The sequence below is a fragment of the Rana temporaria genome, chromosome 5 (genome assembly GCF_905171775.1).
Source record: "Rana temporaria chromosome 5, aRanTem1.1, whole genome shotgun sequence".
Taxonomy (NCBI): domain Eukaryota; kingdom Metazoa; phylum Chordata; class Amphibia; order Anura; family Ranidae; genus Rana; species Rana temporaria.
Window position 1 is genome coordinate 145,446,329 of NC_053493.1, and position 16,913 is coordinate 145,463,241.

Sequence of the window (16,913 nt, forward strand, 5' to 3'; positions counted from 1 at the left end):
AACTAAATAAAAATAAATAAGAAAACCCCCAAAAAAATTTTTAAAGCGCCCCTTCCCGACGAGCTCGCGCGCAGAAGCAAACGCATACGCGAGTAGCGCCCGCATATGAAAACGGTATTCAAACCACACAAGTGAGGTATCGCCGCGATCGTTAGAGTGAGAGCAATAATTCTAGCCCTAGACCTACTCTGCAACTCAAAAAATGCAACCTGTAGAATTTTTTAAACGTCGCCTATCGAGATTTTTAAGGGTAAAAGTTTGACGCCATGCCACGAGCGGGCGCAATTTTTAAGCGTGACATGTTGGGTATCATTTTACTCGGCGTAACATTATCTTTCACAATATATAAAAAAATTGGGCAAAATGTATTGTTGTCTTATTTTTTAATTCAAAAAAGTGATTTTTATCCAAAAAAAGTGCGCTTGTAAGACCGCTGCGCAAATACGGTGTGACAAAATGTATTGCAATGACTGCCATTTTATTCCCTAGGATGTCTGCTAAAAAAAAATATATAATGTTTGGGGGTTCTGATTAATTTTCTAGCAAAAACATTGTGATTTTCACATGAAGGAGAGAAGTGCCAGAATTTACCTGGTGGGCAAGTGGTTAAGACTGAGGCCTCGTACACACGACCGAGAATCTCGTCGTAAAATAAACGTTGTTTTCCTCGACGAGGTTCTTGTCAAGCTTGACGAGAATCTTGTCAAGCTTTCCTTGCATACAAACTATCAAGACAAAATATCGTCGTTCTCAAATGCGGTGACGTACACCACGTACGACGGCACTATAAAGGGGAAGTTTGATTCCACTGGCGGCACCCTTGGGGCGGCTTTTGCTAATCTTGTGTTACCGCGTGTTGGTAAAAGTTTGGTGAGAGTCGATTCGCGCTTTTCAGTCTGTTACAGCGTGACAAATGTGCTATCTCCATTACGAATGCTACTTTTACCGAAGGTGCGCTCCACAAAATATGGCTCCTGTCTCATACTTTATTCTGAGCATGCGCGGGTTTCTAAGCATACAAACAAACGTGTTTCTCGTCGGAAACCAGCCCAACGAGGAAATTGAGACTCCAGACGAGAAAAAAGAGAGCATGTTCTCTTTTTTTTCTCGTCGAGATCCACAACAGTTTTCTCGACAAAAAAAACATACACACGACCATTTTTCTCGGTAAAAATGCTCTGCCAGCATTTTTCTTGATGGATTTTGCCGAGGAAAACGGTTGTGTGTACGAGGCCTTAGATTACCAAATTGGTTCAGTTATAGGTCAAATATAGATTTATCAACCAGTGGTATAGTGGTTAAAGGATCATTCTTTTGTTTACATTTCTGTGTTTTATATGAAGAGAAGGAAAAAAAAACAACCACTATTAAAATGCCAGTTTATACTCCACCAGCCTTGCGCATCACCTATAAAGCAACCAGTGCTCTGACTATCTTAGGGAGCACAGCCTTTGAGCTGCAAATGCAGTTGAGCTTTGATATCCGTTTAAAAAGCTGTTGAGGTCATTCAGAATTGATGGACAGATCATTTGGCCTGCAGTCCTTCACTGATCTGACTCAAGCTGATATTGCATTCCAATTGATTAGTATGGGGAGAGAAGCCATTCAGACACAGGAAGGCCCATATACACTGGTCTTTACTGTGTTTGACTCCCTTTTACGTTAGGTGTGGTGTATGTACTTTTTTTTATCATTAGCAACTTTGGCTTACCATTCTATAACTACCCATAAACTGTATGGCCGGCCATACACAGAGAAAATGTATTTCCTGCAGGGAAGAAGTTTGCTCAATTTACACAATCCCTCATGCCGGCCATTGTCTTCTCCCGGCGGGGACGGTTTAGACCATAATTATTGGTAGAGACTATAGTAGCTACTAGCGATAATCGAAGCTGGTTGTACCCAAGTTGATTGATTGATCAATTTGGTACATTTAGCCTGCCCATAAACGGTTCTCGAATCTCGGCTGGTTCCTGCTGAAACAGCTGTAATTTGAACCGTGTATGGCCTGTCAAAATGTAAGCAAACCTTTTATAAAAAAAATATGTGAGCCCCCAATGCTTCATGAAATTGCTATCTGACTGGTTGTTCTGTCTACCTGCTGACTTCAGTACTGTCTGAGTCAGATACTTGGATCAAGTGTGTAGCCATCCACACAGGCAGCATGACCACTGCTGCAAAGTCTCTAGACAGATATTGTCTTCTGTTCATGTGTGGAAATTCTCCATTTGTTTTTACAGGGAATCTGTCTGTAACGCTCCCCAATGGCGGAGAGCCTTTTTAGGGACGGTAATAGACTTTTCTATGTACGAACATTGCCAGATGGTGCCTGGCAGATTTTAAGCAGTGGCTGTGCACTATTGTGATTCTACTATATCTTGCCTAGTGTACATCTAGCAGGAGCTTGAACAGGTAGGTAAAAGGCTTTAGGGGTGATTGGGAGGTGGGACAGGTTAACGTGGTGACTAGAAACTGTAGTGTCAAATTACAGCCATAACCAAGTCCATTAAAATGTTGCAATTTCAATTGCAGCTTTAGTAGCAGGGATGAATGTCAAACATTGTTGAAGTTGGTTTTGCCTTCCAATTGATTCTACTGTATTTCACAGAAAATGTAATGTTTCAAGTGAAAACACTCATCACCAGAGGAATAAGTGAATGTGAAATGTTGCCAATAGCTAAATCAATTTTGCACAGTTTCGCCGCTCATCCCTACCCAACTGAAACTCAGCTGAAACTGTACATTTAAATAAGAATTTCTAGTAACTGTGTTTGATCAAATTGTTATTTTAATAATGATATGTCTGCCTTATTGTTTGCAGAACAATGTCAACCCAGCATTAGATTTTACCCATACACCTCCAGGAATGCTGGCTCTCGACAATATGTTGTACTTCGCTAAACACCACCAAGATGCCTACATACGGGTAAGGTATTTTTCTGTAATATTTTATGTAGTTAGCTGCTTCTAGGGACTGTATCTAAATAAACCGAATTTACTGTATATCTGTGTGAGTGTGCTATATGGACACTGGACTTCATACTTTTGCTTTTATCTGGGAGACAGGGATTGATTTAAATGTCATAATGAGCTGAAGTTCAACACATTATGACTAGAGTTGGTGCTGCACAGCCCCCGGTTCGGTTTGTGGCAGAACTCTCGAACTTTTTGATCTCCAAAATTCAAACTCTGAACCCGATTAAAGTCTATGGAACCAAATTTAAAAAATAAAAAAAGTGGCCATATTGAAGGCTTATGTGCTATTCACTGTGCCCTGATTGGGAAAAGCTTTGCCCATTCAGGGCTTACAATGCCCAGTGCACCGTGCAGTGCATTGTGGGGTGCTCGGCGGGCGGACATCCCGCCGAGCACCCTGCAAATTCAGGTGTGCGCTGAACAGGTGAACAGGCGATGTTCAGGCTGAACTTTTGCTGAACTGCCCAACTCTAATTGTGACATGGCATCAGAGTTCCCCTTTACATCATGGTCCCCGTAAGAGTCCACATATAACATTGTTTACTGCCACACAGTCTCAAACATATCTTAATCTAGACACCAGAGTGCAGGGGTGGGGGGCAGTGCCACAATTCCAATGTCGCCGATGTCCCCAGTTTGCATTTCAACAGCTTTATAGCTGCTTTCAGCACACCTGTTGGCAGTGCCAACTTTTGCAGCATGAAATCTTGTTGACTTCTGCTCCTAGAGTCTGTTCTGTCTTTGAAACTCTCTTTAGCCATTGGGTGTGGTTGAGTCCGCTACCCTCACAGCTGGAGTGTTTACTACAGTCATTCAAAACTTTATAGCCCAGATACCTCAGTTGTTTGCTGACTTTGACTGCATATGTCACAGTACTCCTGTGTCTTTCTATATCTACTTCAGATTGTATATCTGATTGAACTCTTGCAAGATAACTAATCCAACAGCTCAGATACAACCTCCATTTCTTAATTCAATCTCAGCACTAGTCCAATCATAGCCATGGCTTGAGCCCTAAAGAAGGGGGTGGTCGTTCCCCCTGAACATATTGACTTTCCTTGAGTCCTGAGCACCCTGTCTGTGCAGCTATCTTAGTTCGCCAGAGGAATCCCCTCTCCTGATTAATATTCTGGAGTTTTGGGTGATTTGACTGCCTCTGTCGCAGTGGACCATCCTGATTGAAGGTCATTTCATGGTTGTTGGTTTAGCAGCATGGATTATGAAGCCCAGGTTATGAGAGACAAGGGTAATCCCAGAATCTTTGATTTCTATGATGCTATAAATAAAGAAGGCTACTTCTTGCAGGGTCTATCATTGGATGTGGATGGCATACTGAACTTGGTGCATTTCTTGGGGCTCCCATCCTAGGAGTTTCTCCTTGGGACAAATCTATCCTTACTACAGCTGGGTCTGGACCTGTCTTTGGCTCCTAGCATTATTAAGGGACGGGTTTCTGCCTTTCTATTCTATCCAGAGACGGTTGAATTAGGGGTCGCGTATGTAAATTAGTAAAAATGGCAGTGCTGCGCTGTTGGTGATAGTGACAAATAGTAAACGTCCTGTTTAAAGTGCAAGTGCAAATAGTGATCAATATATGCAAATGTGTAGACATTCCCACAATAAAGCAATTAATACAATCACAATATGAATGAACTGCACAATAAATAAGTGAACAGCTTGATATGCAAACAAACAATGAAGTAAAAAAAAGTCCCATGTGCCACCTTAGGCACAGATAGCAATCAAAAAGTGATAGTACGTAGGACAATCAAAAGATGACGGATGAGTGATGATACCCTTCACCATAACCAAAGAATAAATTGTCGATGCCTGGCCAATCCAATATGGTGACACATCAGTATGCACTAGCCTCTCACCTTACTGTGCAAGATAACAGCATGAAACTAAATCAGATGCTTCAGATGACCTCCAGGGGTTCTCTGGGGATCCTTCTCCAGTGGATCTAGCTGGTGGTGCCTTATGATGGGTACAGCCACCTATGTGGTTTCCTTGGTGCCAGTACAAAAGTGGAAGGAAGATCCCAGATAGTGTAGTAACGTTTGGTAAAAAAATGTATCAAAATATAGGATGTGGCTGATGCACTCACTTTTAAAATTGTCTCACAAGCGGACAATCCGCGAGCGGCGAGCTCGTACTCCTGCATTACTTCCGGTTTTGCCTATCCCTCAACCCCGACGTGTAGTGTCACGCCCACGTGACTTCATCAGAAGACGCTTATGTAGCTCATCGTCTGTAACTCTGTGGGATCTAAATATGGTCTCTGCTTCAAAAACTGTCATTTGATGAATCCATTAGAGATATTATTATAATACAGGATTTTTATAGTGCCAACAGTTTGCGCAGCCCATTACAACTTGAGGGCAGACAATACAGTTCCAATTCAATTCACTATAGGAAGAATTGTTGGCACTTACAATCTAGGAGATTCCTTTATCTATATCACTCAAGAGGTTTTTCTTGTAGCCGGTATTCTTACAAGGTGTGTGTCTGGACTGGCCGCCTTATTCTTAAAGGAATGATTTCTGCTTTTGCATAAGGACAAGGTGGTGTCAAGGCTTGGGGCTTCCTCCTTGCCTGAGGTAGTGTTTGCCTGTTATTTTTTTACCAGGACTTTGTCCTCCCATCCCCGTTTCTAGCTTAAGTTCACCAAAAAGAAACTTGCCTACATTGTCTGTATGTTGTGTGGGCTGAAGAAGGCCTATCTCGCCACTGCTTCTTTCAGAGAAACTCATTCCCTCATCTTCAAATGCTTTTGATGAACATTTGAAGATGAATGGACAGCCTGTTCATTTATGAACTGAAGTAGAGTAACACACACTCTGCTCTGTTATTACAGGACATAGAGAACGTTCATTAGCAATCGCTCTTTGTCCAATTAAAAAAAAGGAGGACGGTAAATGACATATTTACCAAACCCTTCCTCCGCTTTTCACCCTGACAAATCCCCCACAGCTGCCGCGAGAGGAGAGGAGGAGGGAGCCGGCTGCGGAGGAAGAGGACAGGGGGCCAGAGAACATGGGGCTGGAGGACACATCAGACTTTGGGGGATGATTGGTGCAGTGGGGGAAAGTTGCGAGCACTGGAGGAGGAGAAGTGGCTGTCTGAAAAGCCATGTAGGAAGATCGGTTCCTGCAAATGTCCCAGGTCACAGTGCCCCCTCTCCTCTCGGGGACCCGTGTACAGTAAACACCCTGCACATGGATGATGTGCCATTTTGATACTGCTTTGCCACAAGTTTTTTTTTTTTTTTGTTTACTTGTAACCAATCCCACTGTAGGTGGCATTATATTCCAAATGTTAAAGAATTCTTATATCCCTTAATGCAGTGGTCATCAACTCTGTCCTCAGGCTCACTAACAGGCCAGGTTTGCAAGATAACTGAAATACATCACAGGTGATACCATTTGCTGCTCAGTGATTGCAGTATTCTAGTCTGCATCTCCCCAAGGTAATACATAAAATCTGGCCTGTTAGCGGGCCCTGAGGACAGGGTTGATGACCACTGCCTTAACGGACTCCAAGAAAAAAGATTTTACGGCAAGTACAAAAATCTTATTTTTGTTGCAGAATTATAATTTTTATGTCTACTGGCACATTATTTTGTGTGCTTGGAATTTTAGTATTATCCAAAGGTTGGAATCTTTGTTCCTATGACTTTTATTTACAAGGTACTACTAGTCTTTGAAAACATACATACATTTTAAATGCTATATTTTTGGTGCAGATAATTTACATTCTTATATTGTCCCTTTTGTCAATGCATATTTATGCTGATGTGTTGTAACTTTCCTCATTATACAAGTGAATCGTGAAAGTTACTGTCCTGTTGCAGCAATTCCTTTTAATGACAGTCACGCAGGGTTTCCAGTGAAGTCAGTATGAGATTATGTTGTGTCCCTGGATGGTTATAAAAGCTGAATCTGAAAAATGGCTGCTGCACTTGGCAGCCACCTTGTGAACTATCCCATATGCCAGGACCTAAATTTTGTACTGTTTGACATTGGTACTATGTTTTGTTTCACTAGATTCTCTCTAGTGTATATGCAGCATACATAAAATAATTTAATATTGTTACACAATTTAAGTTCCTAATTATACTTCTACAATAAATCAGAATAAAAAATATTCTACGTTCTTGTCGTATTAAAATGTTTTCTCTGTTTAAATTAATGCTAACTGTACAATACAGTTTAATCTATTTTGCCTGTCTCCCTTAAAGTGGAAGTAAAGTCCACTTTTTAACTTGTACCCACAGGTTAGCCTATACTAAGGCCCACCTGAAGGTACAGTGAATTTCTCCTAAACTTGCACTATTTAGGAGAGATTCATACAGGATGCAGCTGGTGACGTTACCGGCGCATGCATTCTAAAAGGCTGGCATACCTGTGCCGTCCCTTCAGAGCTCCGTGTCGGGGCCGGGTTCCCTGGCGCATGCATGGGAGCAACGTGAATGCAGCCCTGGCCATTCATAGACCTGGAGCCTGCAAACCCAGGAGGGAGACCAGTTACAGATGAAAGCAACTGGGAGCCATGACAGTGCTGTGTTGGAGGGCTCTGTGTGCAGGTAAGTTTGTCATAATGTGCTAGTATTCTGTGCATACTAGCACAATATGACATAACAGTGCATGGGGTCCAATTTATTTAAAAAAAAAAATTAAGAGCGGTTTACTACCGCTCTAACAAAGACCCCTACCCCTTCCCTGTTGTAATTGCAGATGTTTTATTTTTTTTCCACATCTGTTGATTAAATCCCTATAAACTATGGGATCATCTCCCAATCCTGGAGACAATTGGAAGGCAGCTCCATAGATGTCCTTGGGAATGGCCATGCAGGCAGAGCCAGTATCAGTAGGACACTGGGCATTTGGGAGACTGCTCCATAGAAGTCATAGTGATCAACTGCGTTGGCACAACCAGTGAAAAAAGATTGCAGCAGTCTAGAAGAAGGCTCCATAGAAGACTGTTGGGACCGACTTCACATGGTTATCGGCAATAGGATTGCTGATGGAGAATTTGGAGATTTGCAGCAGGGCTTGAACATCAGATTCAGATGTATGAAATGGCAGGGTGCAGCATGGTGTGTCGGCAAGCAGAGATCACACAGAGGCTAAGGTGAATGAGAACAGAATGAGTAAAGTCCCAACAATGCACAAATAGGCCCGGTGGATAAGAACAGCGGACTAGAGCCACTTACAAAGGGGTAGCTGAAGAACGTTAACTTGAGATGATGCCAACAGCATTTGCAACATAGAGTCTGAATGTGGCCTGGCCAATCCATGCCCAAATGGGAGCCTTCCTGAGAAAGGGTAATGTAGTCCCTGCACTTTCCCTACTCATCTGAAATCTCTCCCTGCCACTATGCGCTGTTCCTGACAGGGAACATGTCCCTATAGTAACCACTTGCATAATTGCATGCCAAATCAGGGGGCCAGGGCCTTTAATAAGCTCTGTCCTTACCCAAGATGCCCACAGAGGTCATGTGGGGCTCCAGTGTCCAGTTTGACAGCTGTTCTCCTGGATTTTACAGGAAGTCATAGAAGAACTTCCCACAACTTCTGTTTTGGTGGTTCAGCACCACCTACAGTGGGGAGTACAGACTGCACCTGCCTACATATGCATCTAAGGAAGGGGAAGGGTGGGGAACTTTCATTAAGGGGCTGTGGAAAAATAATAATTGTAATTTATTTGATAATACAGTTATCCATTAAAGCAAATATTTCCTGAAATAATCTACCCATTACACACTTTTTTAACACATTAACAGATCATATTTGGCAAATTACAAGACTAAAACTTCATGCAAAATAAAATGTGCCACCAGTCTTTCTCTTGCTTTCTCTCTTCCTTCTCTTTGTTCTCGGTCTTCTCTCTCCTTTCTTCCTCTCCCCTTTTTTTTCCCTCCTTAACCCTTTTCCCTCTTTCTTTCTCTCTCTCTTTCCTTTTTCCTTTTTCTTTTTTCTCTTTGTTTTTTCTCTTTCTCCCACTCACTTTTTTCTCTTTCACTCCTCTCTCATCCCTCTTTATCGTTCTCCTTTTGACCAAGCCCTATGGCAACAATTAGAATACTCAGTCAGTCTGAAAGACTCAGCAGGCACAAGAGAACTAAATGATTACTGTTTCCAAGTTGTCCATAAAGAGTTTTACTTTTATAGATTTACTAACTTGTTTTTATTAACAATTTTTAGTTTATCGCACATTTCAGTGTCAGCAGTTTTCATTTATTTATCTGCTCAGTAAGCAGAAAAAGACAGACACACGAGACTAGTGCAATACATCATTCTTGTCTTTGGAGACCAGGTATATATTTTGTTTTACGCAGAAGCCAGTAAGGAAGCACCATTGCCAGCAGCATCTGTATAGATAATGTACACTTTACCTAATCAGTTTGCCTGTGTTCATTTCTGATTCATTTTATAAGTGAATGGGGCTGTCCAGAGTTTGTATGTGTCTAACTCACCAGTCCGCATTGACGGCGGGTGATGTATATGCAGGTCACCTACTGCCTGAAAATGGATCAGCATTCACCCACATCATGCACATTCATTTATTTTCCCTGAAGATCTATTTTTAAGCAAGTGAGCCACAGGGTGAAAATACACATCATTGTTCCTGGAATACCTGGTGTGTGCACCATATAAAGAACACAGTCATGCTATATTATATTTTGTTTCTATCTTTAACTGGCATTGAACCCCTGCTGTTACCTTTCAATCAATGCAGAGCTTTTTGAACGGCACAAAACCTTGAAGATGCATTTCTAGCTGAAGAGCATCAGTAGAAATAGGGCACATTCTGCTTTCCGAGGATGACTGAACACACAAAAAAGGCCTTTTTATAATCTAATAATAGCAAGTCAGTGTGCTGCATCAGAACACACATTTACATGGGGGTGGATATTCTGCACAGTATATTTTATACTATCATCAGATTCCTTTAGCATTTACAAGAGTCACAAGTGCAGTACTATTCATTTATAGTGTTTATAACATTTTCTGCTTATCTCTCCTTAGACAGGCAGTCATTATCACTGAAAACAGAGCAGCGCGATGATGTCAAATTATATGATTTTTTAATAGCATATCTTAGAATGTATTGGTAATTTTACACACAAGCGTAGATTTCATCTCTGAAAATGAGGTCAAGGTGTCAAATGGTCTAGATTAGTGCAAAAACCTGTGCACATATAATAAATAAGACTCAGCTGCAGAAAACAATGCTTTTATATAGGCTGGGTATGATGTATTATGAAACATGTCTTCTTTTTGCTGCCAGTCATGCCGCTTTATATAATCTGTTGTTTTCTTAAACGTGCCTTGTCTGAACTCTGTAATGTTTTGTTGTTAAAAGATGCTCCAATTGTATTAGTATAGCGGAACATATTTATTATGTAGCACAGCGGTTCATTATACAGTGCTCAAAAAAAAAGTAGAAATCAAAAGTTAAACTTTTTTTTTCGTGCACTAAAAATGCAAACTTGAGAAACCATACAATTTAATTTAGTGGGTAAGGGTTAGAACTGTTTCTTTCTTCTTTTTTTTTTCTTGCCATCTTTGTTTCTTTTGGGAAGATCATAAGGTATGTCACCTTTGTTGTCATCTGTTGAAAAAACATTTTTGTTGGTTTACATCCATGACCATCATTGTTACTTAAGTGAAGGAATTCTTAAAGGTCCCTAAATGTTGCATAAGGCACTTCTATGTAAACAAATAAAAACTGAGGGGCAGATCCACAGAGATCAGCACCCGCGCAGCGTATCGGAGATACGCTACGCCGCCGTACCTTACCTGGCGTTATTTCGAATCCTTAAAGATTTTGCGCCATAAGTTACGGCGGCGTAGTCTATCTCTGGCGGCGGAATTCAAATCGGCGAGTAGGGGGCGTGTTTTATTTAAATGAAGCGCGTCCCCGCACCAAATGAACTGCGCATGCTCCGTTTCTAAATTTCCTACCGTGCATTGCGCTAAATGACGTCGCAACGACGTCATTTTTTTAAACTGAGACGTGAATTACGTCCATCCCGATTCACGGACGACTTACGCAAAAAAAAATTCAAATTTCGACACGGGAACGACGGCCATACTTAACATGGCAAGTCTAACTATACGCCGCAAAATACCAGCTTTAACTATACGCCGGAAAAAGCCAACTAGAGACGACGTAAGAGAATGCGACGGCCGCGCGTACGTTCGTGGATCGTCGGAAATAGCTAATTTGCATACCCGACGCGGAAAACGACGTGAACTCCACCCAGCGGACGCCAAAGTATTGCATCTACGATCCGAAGGCGTACAAAGCCGTACGCCTGTCGGATCTAACCCAGATGCCGTCGTATCTTGGTTTGAGGATTCAAACTAAAGATACGACGCGGGAAATTTAAAAGTACGCCGGCGTATCAGTAGATACGCCGGCGTACTCTCTCTGTGGATCTGCCCCTGAATTTACAAAAGATGGCAATACACAATGTAGTGATCAATGGCAACATCCATTTTGCATTACAATACCCACATACAATGTGGTCCAGTTGACCCGCCCACTTCCATTGCCTCTCCATTGTTGGTGCTGCCTCCAATCTAATGTAGCAGCCACTCACTGACATAGCAGAGCTGCTGCTCTTGGATCATGTGACCAGAGGTATTTACACTACTTTCTTTTATAACAGTAGAAGAGGGGAGGAATTAATGCCTCATGCTTTCTTGAGCTGTTTTTATAGGCATTTGAGCTTTAAACTCCCCTCTATGTAACCTATGTATCCATGCACACTATAGGCGTTTACAGGAGTCTGGAGGCAGAAAAAATACATCACTTGTTCATTCTGGAGAGGAGCTTTAAAGTATACAAAAATGCCTGACGTGTCTAAACACTGGCCCAGATTCAGTAAGCAATTGCGCCTGCGTAACCATAGTGCGCGCGCTTACGCCGGGCAATTTTGCCGGCGCGCCCTCGCAATTTACGGAGCTACTGCTCCGTGAATCGAGGGCAGCGCAAATTATTTGCGGGGGCGTAGGGCAAAATCGTTGCCCTGTGCCTCCGCAAATAATGCGCAAGTCGTACCTGAATCCGGGCCATTGGCAAAAGCATCTAAATGCGTGTTAGAGCTAGGCGGTTTTGGCGTGCAAGTGTTTTTTCATTTCAGTTACCAGAATAAATTGATATTCTGGCCAAAGAAATTAATAAATACCCAAGCGCTTGACATGCCTAAACCTGCTTAAAAAAATGTGGCTTAGGAATGTTTTTGCAGCTGTTTTTTCTCCTGCCAGGAGAAAAGCTTTTAGAAGAACCCCGGCATGCATGAGGGCTTAACCACATCCAGTCCTGGCCAATTCTAACATTCATCTCCTACATGTCAAAAAACATTGCTAGAAAACGAATAAAAACCTCCAAACATTATCTATTTTTTAAGCAGAGGCCCTAGAGCTGTGATGGCGAACCTTGGCACCCCAGATGTTTTGGAACTACATTTCCCATGGTGATCAACTACACTGCAGAGTGCGTGAGCATGATGGGAAATGTAGTTCTAAAACATCTGGGGTGCCAAGGTTCGCCATCACTGCCCTAGAGAATAAAATGTTGGGTGTTGCATATTTGCATATTTTTATGTTACATGGTACAGTGGGGATCGAAAGTTTGGGCACCCCAGGTAAAAAATGTTATTAATGTGCATAACGAAGCCGAAGAAAGATGGAAAAATCTCCAAAAGGCATCAAATTACAGATTAGACATTCTTATAATATGTCAAAAAAAGTTCGATTTTATTTCCATCATTTACACTTTCAAAATTACAGAAAACAAAAAAATGGTGTCTGCAAAAGTTTGGGCACCCTGCAGAATTTATAGCATGCACTGCCCCCTTTGCAAAGCTGAGACCTGCCAGTGTCATGAATTGTTCTCAATCATCGTCTGGGAAGACCAGGTGATGTCAATCTCAAAGGTTTTAAATGCCCAGACTCATCTGACCTTGCCCCAACAATCAGCACCATGGGTTCTTCTAAGCAGTTGTCTAGAAAACTGAAACTGAACTAGTTGATCGCTCACAAAGCTGGAGAAGGCTATAAGAAGATAGCAAAGCGTTTTCAGATGTCAATATCCTCTGTTCGGAATGTAATTAAGAAATGGCAGTCATCAGGAACAGTGGAAGTTAAAGCAAGATCTGGAAGACCAAGAAAAATATCAGACAGAACAGCTCGCAGGATTGTGAGAAAAGCAATTCAAAACCCACGTTTGACTGCACGATCCCTCCAGAAAGATCTGGCAGACACTGGAGTTGTAGTACACCATTCCACTATAAAGAGATACTTGTACAAATATGGTCTTCATGGAAGAGTCGTCAGAAAAAAAAACTCTTCTACGTTCTCACCACAAAAATCAGCGTTTGAACTTTGCAAATGAACATATAGACAAGCCTGATGCATTTTGGAAACAAGTTCTGTGGACAAATGAGGTTAAAATAGAACTTTTTGGCCGGAATGAGCAAAAGTACGCTTGGAGAAGAAAGGGCACATAATTTAATGAAAAGAACCTCTGTCCAACTGTTAAGCATGGGGGTGGATCAATCATGCTTTGGGGTTGTATTGCAGTCAGTGGCACAGGGAACATTTCACGAGTAGGAGGAAAAATGGATTCAATAAAAATTTCAGCAAATTTTGGATGGAAACCTGAATGCCATCTGTGAAAAAGCTGAAGTTAAAGAGAGGATGGCTTCTACAAATGGATAATGATCCTAAACACACCTCAAAATCCACGGGGGATTACATCAAGAGGCGTAAACTGAAGGTTTTGCCATGGCCTTCACAATCTCCTGACAATTGAAAATCTATGGATAGACCTTAAAAGAGCAGTGCGTGACAGACAGCCCAGAAATCTCAAAGAACTGGAAGACTTTTGTAAGGAAGAATGGGCAAAGATACCTCAAACAAGAATTGAAAGACTCTTGGCTGGCTAAAAAAAAGCGTTTTTAATAGCTGTGATACTTGCCAAAGGGGGCAGTACAAGATATTAACTCTGCAGGGTGCCCAAACTTTTGCAGATGCTATTTTTTTGTTTTCTGTAATTTTTAAAGTGTAAATGATGGAAATAAAATCTAACTTTTTTTGACATATTATAAGAGATGTTTCCATCTTTCATTGGCTTCGTTATGCACATTAATACAAATTTTTACCTGGGGTGCCCAAATTCTCGATCCCCACTGTATTTGCTCAGCGGTTTTTCAAATGCATATGTCCGTGGAATATGCGACACTTTTAAAGCCTTTACAGAATTAGACCCCATATCTCTCCTGAGATTATACCAAGATCAGTTTGATCTGATGCTTGTTTATTAAGCCGGAAACTGGAAGTCAGGAACAGGATGCCACTAGGCACATCCTTAACGGGCGCCCCAATCACACGGAAGAGCCTGGTAAATGCAGCGGATGCGGTAGGAGGGGCTCCTGCGCCGCTTGTAAAAGTAATCCAGTGGTACTCTAGTAGTCCACTCTGACTACTTTTACAAGACACAGAATCACCAGCCCTAAAAAATTGATATCTTCTTATCGCTACAGCTGTAGCAATGATCAAGATATTACCCTATTTATCCAAGGACATTCGTGTACGTCCTATGGACTGGAAGTGGTTAAGCAGACATTTGTTAATCTATACTTCTACTTTAGCAGAATTTTTTTATGACTTTTACATGCTTATGGTTCCATCAGGAAAGCACAACCATTCTCTAGTGCTGCAAAGGATGAAATCTGCATTTGTAAAGAGCAAATATGGCTTCCTTCAACACATATTGATAAAATTAAAAATAACCTGATGCGATTATACTTTCCCTTTTAACCCCTTGCCGACCAGCCGGCGTCATTATACTGCGGCACGTCGGCTTTATCCCGGGATCCGCCGTAGCTGTATGTCAGCTCCTTTAAGTGGGATAGCAAGCGCAGAGTGTCGTCGGAGGTGCGCGTGACCACTGCACTCCCGGGGGGGGGGGTGAATGCTCGCAATCATGGGCCACGAGAGGCAGAACAAGGATGTGTGTATACACACACATCCCAGTTGTGTGAGGAGAGGAGAGAGAGATTGTGAGTTCCTACTGGCTGGGAACCACGATCTGTCATCTTCTATAGTCAGTCACCTCCCCCCCACAGTTAGAACACACACTAGGAAACACAGTTAACAACTTCATTGCCCCGTAGTGTTAACCCCTTCCCTGCCAGTGACATTTACACAGTAATCAGTGTATTTATATACCACTGATCGCTGTATAATTGTCAATGGTCCCAAAAATGTGTCAAAAGTGTCTGATATGTCTGCCATAATGTCGCAGTCCTGATAAAAATCGCATATCACCGCCATTACTATTAAAAAAATGATAAAAATGCCATCAATTTATGCCCTATTTTGTAGACAATATAACTTTTGCGCAAACCAATCAATATACGCTTGTTGCGATTTTTATTGCCAAAAATATGTAGAAGAATACATATCTGCCTAAACTTAGGAAATCAATTCGTTTTTTTTTTTAAAATGGGGATATTTATTATTAATATTATTATTAAAAATATTGTGTTTTTACAAATGAAAGCTCTATTTGTGGTGGAAAAAAAGGACGTAAATTTTGTTTGGGTACAGCGACGCACGACCGCGCAATTGTCAGTTAAAGTGATGCAGTGCCGTATCGCAAAAAATGGCCTGGTCAATGAGCAGCCAAATCTTCCAGGGCTGAAGTGCTTAAATTAAGTTGATTAAATAAAAATAAATCACATTTCTGTGTAATTTAGGTCTTTAAAGTAAATAAGATCTTTGATTGAAACTAGCCTGCATATTGGCCTTACATCTCGCTAGAATTATCGATTGGACTTGCCATGCAGATAACAAGTACTGGTTGGCATTGGATAATACTGTAGGCCCCATATCCATGACATATTCACCGTGGATACCATGGGACCGGTGTCCTAGACAGCTGAAACATCACCCCCTGATAGGGGCGACACTTAAACCTACAAACTGTAGGCCGAGTCACAGACTTAACTACAGAGATAGGCCCACTTACTCCGCTGACTGATAACCCAGATTTTAATCCAGGAATGAACAGATCATCCCTGTTGTTTAACAATGGACTCACACCAATTTGGTTACACATTGTCTAACGGGCAAACACATTAAATCTATCTCAGAAATACAATTGGACAGAGGTCTGTCATCCTTAAACCATTAGCAATACCGTCAAATCCATAACTATGTTATGAATCACCAGAGACGCAAACACTTCACAAGACCCTTAACGCCATTCTAAACGGTTAGCTACATGGCCAACACATCCACAAAAAACATTTAATTGACTTGCAGGCCTCATATTTCAAGGAACCCAGTAGACACAATCTGTTTTGGTAAATAGCATTAAACATGTCCTTCACTAAGGATCAATGGCTACAAGTCTGTGTGTTTTCCCACACAGCTAGCACACGATTCCAAAAAACCTTGTTTAAGCTATTGACAAACTGGTACAACATACTGATTAAAATACATAAGTGATTCCCTACCGTTTCTGACCTCTGTTGGCGCTGCAATCAGGATAAGGGCAACTCAAAGCGTATATGGTGGGAGTGCACCCTGATTCAGCTATTCTGAAAGAGGGTTAAACAAAACCATAAAACGCATTACAGAAACAAAGATTCAGCTAAATGCAGCGTCTTGCCTATTGCATATCACTAATTGTTCAATGAGCAAATATATCTTTGACAATATTCCTACTCACAGCCTCAAAGGCAGTGATACCAGACACTGGAGAAATACCACCACCCCTCAATTAAAGAATGGTTGGAAGAGGTGCATTTCCTCTGTAGCCCCCCCCCCCTTTTAGTTAGTGGGGCGTTACGCTAAAGTTAGTGGGGAATGGGAGATTTCACTTGCTCCCATTCACTAATTGTTAGTTTGTGCTGG

General features: G+C 41.7%; 1 protein-coding gene across 2 annotated transcripts in view; it reads left to right on the forward strand.

Annotated features, from left to right (window-relative positions):
- ELMO1 (engulfment and cell motility 1) overlaps positions 1-16,913 on the forward strand; it is a 559,417-nt gene that overhangs the window by 228,460 nt on the left and 314,044 nt on the right. For both annotated transcript variants that reach the window (XM_040353213.1, XM_040353215.1), the window contains one exon: positions 2,822-2,926. In XM_040353213.1, the coding sequence (XP_040209147.1) occupies positions 2,822-2,926 (105 nt within the window). The remainder of the gene's footprint in view (positions 1-2,821; positions 2,927-16,913) is intronic.